Source organism: Fragaria vesca, linkage group LG4 (assembly GCF_000184155.1).
Source record: "Fragaria vesca subsp. vesca linkage group LG4, FraVesHawaii_1.0, whole genome shotgun sequence".
Taxonomy (NCBI): Eukaryota; Viridiplantae; Streptophyta; class Magnoliopsida; order Rosales; family Rosaceae; genus Fragaria; species Fragaria vesca.
The window spans coordinates 6,240,315-6,245,632 of NC_020494.1; the positions used below are offsets into that span (position 1 = coordinate 6,240,315).

At 35.6% G+C, this 5,318-nt stretch overlaps 2 protein-coding genes across 2 annotated transcripts; both read left to right on the top strand.

Moving 5' to 3' along the window:
* The first annotated feature begins 395 nt into the window (after positions 1-395).
* Positions 396-1,529, top strand: LOC101311854 (protein FAR1-RELATED SEQUENCE 5-like). The gene has a single exon (XM_004297943.1). The coding sequence runs from the start codon at positions 396-398 to the stop codon at positions 1,527-1,529; it is 1,134 nt and encodes a 377-aa protein (XP_004297991.1).
* A 79-nt stretch (positions 1,530-1,608) lies between these two features.
* On the top strand, positions 1,609-3,164 carry LOC101312146 (protein FAR1-RELATED SEQUENCE 5-like). The gene is made up of 3 exons (XM_004297944.1): positions 1,609-2,531; positions 2,628-2,728; positions 3,160-3,164. The coding sequence occupies exons 1-3, from the start codon at positions 1,609-1,611 to the stop codon at positions 3,162-3,164; spliced, it is 1,029 nt and encodes a 342-aa protein (XP_004297992.1).
* Positions 3,165-5,318: the final 2,154 nt, after the last annotated feature.

Genomic DNA, 5,318 nt, shown 5'->3' on the forward strand with positions numbered 1-5,318 from the left:
GTGTTTATGTATATATTAGAAGTGATGGCCAAAAGTTGAGAGCTTTGGCGCCAAAAGTTGGATACTTTGAAGCATCGATACTCATCTACATCTTTTATCAAGTATGGGTTTCTCTCCTTCCTATACATTTGATTTCCGATTGCAATTATTTAGGGTTTTTTTTCTTATTTGGGACTTTTCTTCTTGTGCTTCTGTTTGTACTCTTTTTATTTCCATTGTTGATGTCATTGTGTTTTCAAATAGATTGATAAGCATTGTCTCACCTACAGTTCTAATATATATACTAGACCAATATTAAGCACGAGTGATTTTTTGTTTTTGATTGGTTTGGAATTTTTTCTTTTCATTGATATTGGTTCAGGTGCATATATATGTGGTTCTCAATCTAGAGACAAATGGAGTCAGAGGATGATCAAGTCTATATTCCTCAAGTAAAGATTGAGCTGAAGCCTAGATTACACCAAGAGTTTGAAACAGTAGATGACGTTGCTAAATTCTACAACAGATATGCAAAAGATGCAGGTTTTAGTACTAGGAGCCATACTACTGCCACTAGTAAGGACGGTACCCTACTTCTGAGGAAGGAATATGTTTGTTATAAGCAAGGAAATTCCAAAGTAGAAGGAGAAAAACGTAAGAGAGGGTTGCCAAAAGTGGGTTGTGATGCGAGAATCGCAGTTGTGAGAAAGAAGGAGTCTGGAAGATATGTAGTGTCTGTGTTTGTCGAGGGTCACAACCACCCATTAACAAGCCCGAGTAGAGTACATCTGTTGAGATCCCACCGTGGTCTTTCAAAAGTTAACAAAGTTCTATCAGAGCAATTAAGCTTGGTAAATGTTCAGAAACACAAACAGTTCGATTTCTTTGGTGTTCAAGCAGGTGGCATTGAAAACATTGGTTGTATCCAACGTGATTTCTATAATTATGGAAGAGCTTGTCGTCAACAGAAGAAAGGACATGATGGGGATCTATTGTATATGCATTTTCAGAATGAGAAAGAAAAAGATTCTTCTTTTGTATATACAATAGAATCAGATGAGGAAGATAGAGTAAAACGATGTTTTTGGGCCGACTCAATTTCAAGACGAGCTTACAGCTTTTATGGAGATGTAGTTATTTTTGATACTACATACAATACAAATCGATATGGGATGATTTTTGCACCATTCACTGGTGTTAACAATCATGGGCAGTCAATCATATTTGGTTGTGCATTCTTAAACGATGAGACTGCTGATTCCTTTGTTTGGTTATTCAAGGAATTTTTGAATGTTATGCCAGGAAACGCCCCCATGATGATTATTACTGATCAAGATCCTGCCATGACTAAAGCCATTTCGGAAGCCCTCCCACAAACATTTCATAGGTATTGCAGTTGGCACATTCTAAACAAGTTTTCAGAGAAGCTAGATGCGATAAAATATCGAGACTACTACCAAGACTTTCATAGCTGCATATGGAATTCAAGTAGTAAAGAAGAGTTTGATTCAAGATGGATTGAAATTATTGAGAAGAGTGGGGTTGAGTGATAACAAATGGCTGCAGTCAATATATGAAATTCGCTCATCATGGATACCATCACATGTCAATCATGTTTTCTCAGCTGGAATGTCAAGTAGTCAAAGAGCAGAGAGTCAACATTTTTTCTTCAAGAGTTATGTTTCTGAGTGGAATTCATTGGTGGAATTTATGGTTCAGTTCAAGAGGGAACTTATACACCAACGTCATAACGAGTTAGAGGAAGATCATATGAATATTGATGAGAAGGCAAAAACAGTCATGTCCCTTGATGTAGAAGAACATATGGCCAAGGTTTACACACGCAAGAAATTTTATGAAGTTCAAGAACAATTGAGAGAGAGCTTCAAATATAAGTTGGAACTTCTAAGAGAAAATACCACTCATTGTGTGTTTAAGGTTATAAGAAAGAACATTGATACTTGTAAGTTTCGTGAAGTCATTTATGAAAAGTATTCTAATTTTGCATCATGCAGCTGCAGAAAGTTTGAGAGTGAAGGGCTCCCATGTCGGCATGTTTTGTCATATTTGATAAAAATCCAAGATATAGATGAATTGCCTATTCAATATATCTTAAAGAGATGGACTAAATCTGCAAGGCATGGTACCGTGTTCGACTCTCATGGCATAGAGATACATGATAATAAAGCTTTACTTGAAAGGAGGACTAAGCTATTACAACATGCTACAGATGCAATTGATAAGGCAATGGTGAGTGATATGGCTAGTCAGCTCTTCATGGAATCCATTGATAATTTCTTTGAGAATATTAAAACATTGGCTGGCAATGAAAGTGGACAAAATGCGATAGTTTTGGGGGCCAAGTCTGGTAGTATTCAGCATACTTTTAATGAACCAAATCAAGTGAGGGCAAAAGGGTGTGGGAGAAGGTTGAAGAAAGGTAAAGAGAAGAAAAAAGTTAAGGTAAAGGACAACCAAGGGAGGCAATGTCATGGATGTGGACTGTTTGGTCAGTCACATGACAAAAGGAATTGTCCAACACTTCATGGAAAGTAAGAATCTATTGTTCATTGTGTTTGGGATTGCTGTTTATATATGAAAAGTTTATTAATTGAAACTTATGACTTTTTTTTTTCTTATCTTTGTAGACATGTTGTTAACAAAGATGGAGATTCAAGTTCCTCCAGTATGCAGGATGGAGATTCAAGTTCCACTAGTATGCAGGATGAAGATGGTTGTTCATCACCAGGTAAATTCAGATGCATAGAATAATTGTTTTATTGGTTGTGTTATTATTATAGCTGAGCAATTTCACATTAATTTATCTTTGGTTTGAGATTCAGATAGTGTTAGTGTATAGTTTATAAAGACAGGGTGTTTGATTTTAGCTGAGCACAAACGAAAATGCTTTTGAGCTAAATTATCATTGATTGAATTAAGCTAGACTAGAAAGACTTGACTGGTCTTTGCTTTAAAATTGAAGCTTACTGGAATAAAAAGAAGAGAACTTCAAGGTCTTTGTTACAACTTCAAATGTTAGTGTTAAACTGACCAATTTGTTGATGCTATGCTTTCCTAGCATTCATTTAGATTACTATAATGCTATGGTTAGTCAAAGTGATGGAATTCATTTGGAATAGTGTTATAACTTATAACTGATCAATTTGTTGATATCTGCAGGATAGAAAAATTTCTGCATCACACCAGTCAATATCAACAAACTCTCTATGTGAATGAGCTTCAATTTGTGCAAAGCAGAGTATCTTTTTATTGAGAAGAAATCTCTCTTATTTTGTGATACCAGTACACAATTTTGTTGGCCTTATTTATAGGTCTGTAATCCATTCTTTTGGAAAGTTCATCTTGGAGAAAAGGCTTCTTTTGCTTTAGACTTTGTAGTACTGTGATGAGGGATGAAATCCCTATAAGAAAGTTAAATTATATATCCAGCAAGAATTCTATAATGAAACAAGGTTGTTTTAAGACCTCAATTAAACTTGCAAAATGCTTTCTTTTAAACTTTTGATCACCTATCAAATCATTCTTACACAAATTGTACACATTCTTAAATAAGCTCGCACGTTTGACAAACAAACGATTCATGCTTATGTATCTACATCAAGATCAAGACTTTAACTGCACATCTTGGTGAGCTTGAATCAAACATCCTCAATGACACTCGCAACATCCTCATGAGACCTACAACATGATTCAGATGAAGAGGAAAACAGAAAGAAGAATGTAATTGAGTAGTAAGGGCCTCAGCTATATGTCTATTAAGAAGAGGCAGTGTTGCATATCCAACAGACCTGCATACAACAATAGATGTCATGTTAAATTTAAGGTCATGTCACACCCTTTCTATCAACAAGTGAAATTAAAAGACCAAATCTGTAAACCAAATTACTCAACATTTTAGAAGCTAAATAAGTAAACCAAATATCCAATCTGAAATCATCATGTAAGGCAAAGTATTGGATGCATCAGTAATAAAAAATATATATATAAAAAATCAGCAATGGAAATCAAAAGAGTAAAAACAGAAAGAAGAAAAATTCCCAAATAAGAAAAAAACCCAAAACCTTGTAATTGGAAATCAAACCTACAAGAAACAGAGAACCCATATTCGAGAAAAGTTATAGATGAGTATAAGTGCTTCAAAGTCTCTCAACTTTTGACCATCACTTTCTAATATATATATACACACAGTGGGGATCCAAAGAGAGAGGAAAAGAAGAAAATTTTGGTTGAGAAACCAACGGGAGGAGTCAGATTTGGAGATGACGACTGTGATTTGTGGATTATTAGAGACGACGACTGTGGGGTTTGGTTGTGTCACTCACAATTGAGATTGAGCTAAGGACTAAGGAATCGGGCTTGAGGTGAAAAGTTGAGTTCGAGGTGAAAATCGTACAAAGTGAGATGAGCTCAAGCATCAATTGTGAAAGACATGGATTATGGGAGGAGTACTTCAGATGAAGAGACCAAAATCAGATTTTTCATCAACATTGGACGCTTGATTCTAAAACTGACGAGTCGGGTTTTTACTCGACCCACGCTTGTTTTTGGAATAGCAAATCGTGAGCGTCCCTTTTAATTTAAAACAGCGAACGGCTGAGATCAACACATCCGCACATTTGCAAACTCACGGACGTCCTCCTTGGATCCTTGCTGTATATATATATATATACACACATTATTTTTTTCTCAGGTGCGGATGTCCGCATTTATTCTTACGATGCGAATTTTCACTTTACACTCATTTTTCAATCGTATTTTCATATTTCCACCGTCTAGTCTTTAGATACTAATAAATAGATCATCTCTGCAAAATTTCAACCAATTTGATTATCATTAAGGCACTGAAACTCGATTAAACAAATGGATGAGCATAATTCTGTCGAACTTGAACCGTTCATGTTTATAACAGAAAAACGCAGTTTTGAGTGTCTTAATGATAACCAAATTTGCTGAAATTTCGCAGAGATGATCTATACATTAGTATCTAAATACTAAACGGTGGAGATGTGAAAATTCGATTAAAAAGTGAGTGCAAAGTGGAAATCTGCACCGTAAGAATAAATGTGGACGTCCGCAGCTGAGAATGACTATATATATATATATACAGTTCCTATCCAGACACTACCAAAAGAAAGGCTTTAGCCGACGAAAATAGAAAAACCAGACCGACGAATCTATTTTTTCGTCGGCTATGATCAACTTTAATTTCGTCGGCTAAAGTGCTTTATATTTGCAGATCTGGACAGCAGCTCATCTAGGGAAAAAAAACAGAGAAGAAAAACGGGAGAAAAGTTTGGGTGTTGTCGAAATCTGTCCAT

Bases quoted from the DNA above. Each gene is read 5' to 3' on its own strand.
- LOC101312146 (XM_004297944.1), top strand. From the start codon at position 1,609: ATGTCAAGTAGTCAAAGAGCAGAGAGTCAACATTTTTTCTTCAAGAGT. The intron at 2,532-2,627 runs GTAAGAATCTAT...TTATCTTTGTAG, and splicing joins TGTCCAACACTTCATGGAAA to ACATGTTGTTAACAAAGATG.
- LOC101311854 (XM_004297943.1), top strand. From the start codon at position 396: ATGGAGTCAGAGGATGATCAAGTCTATATTCCTCAAGTAAAGATTGAG.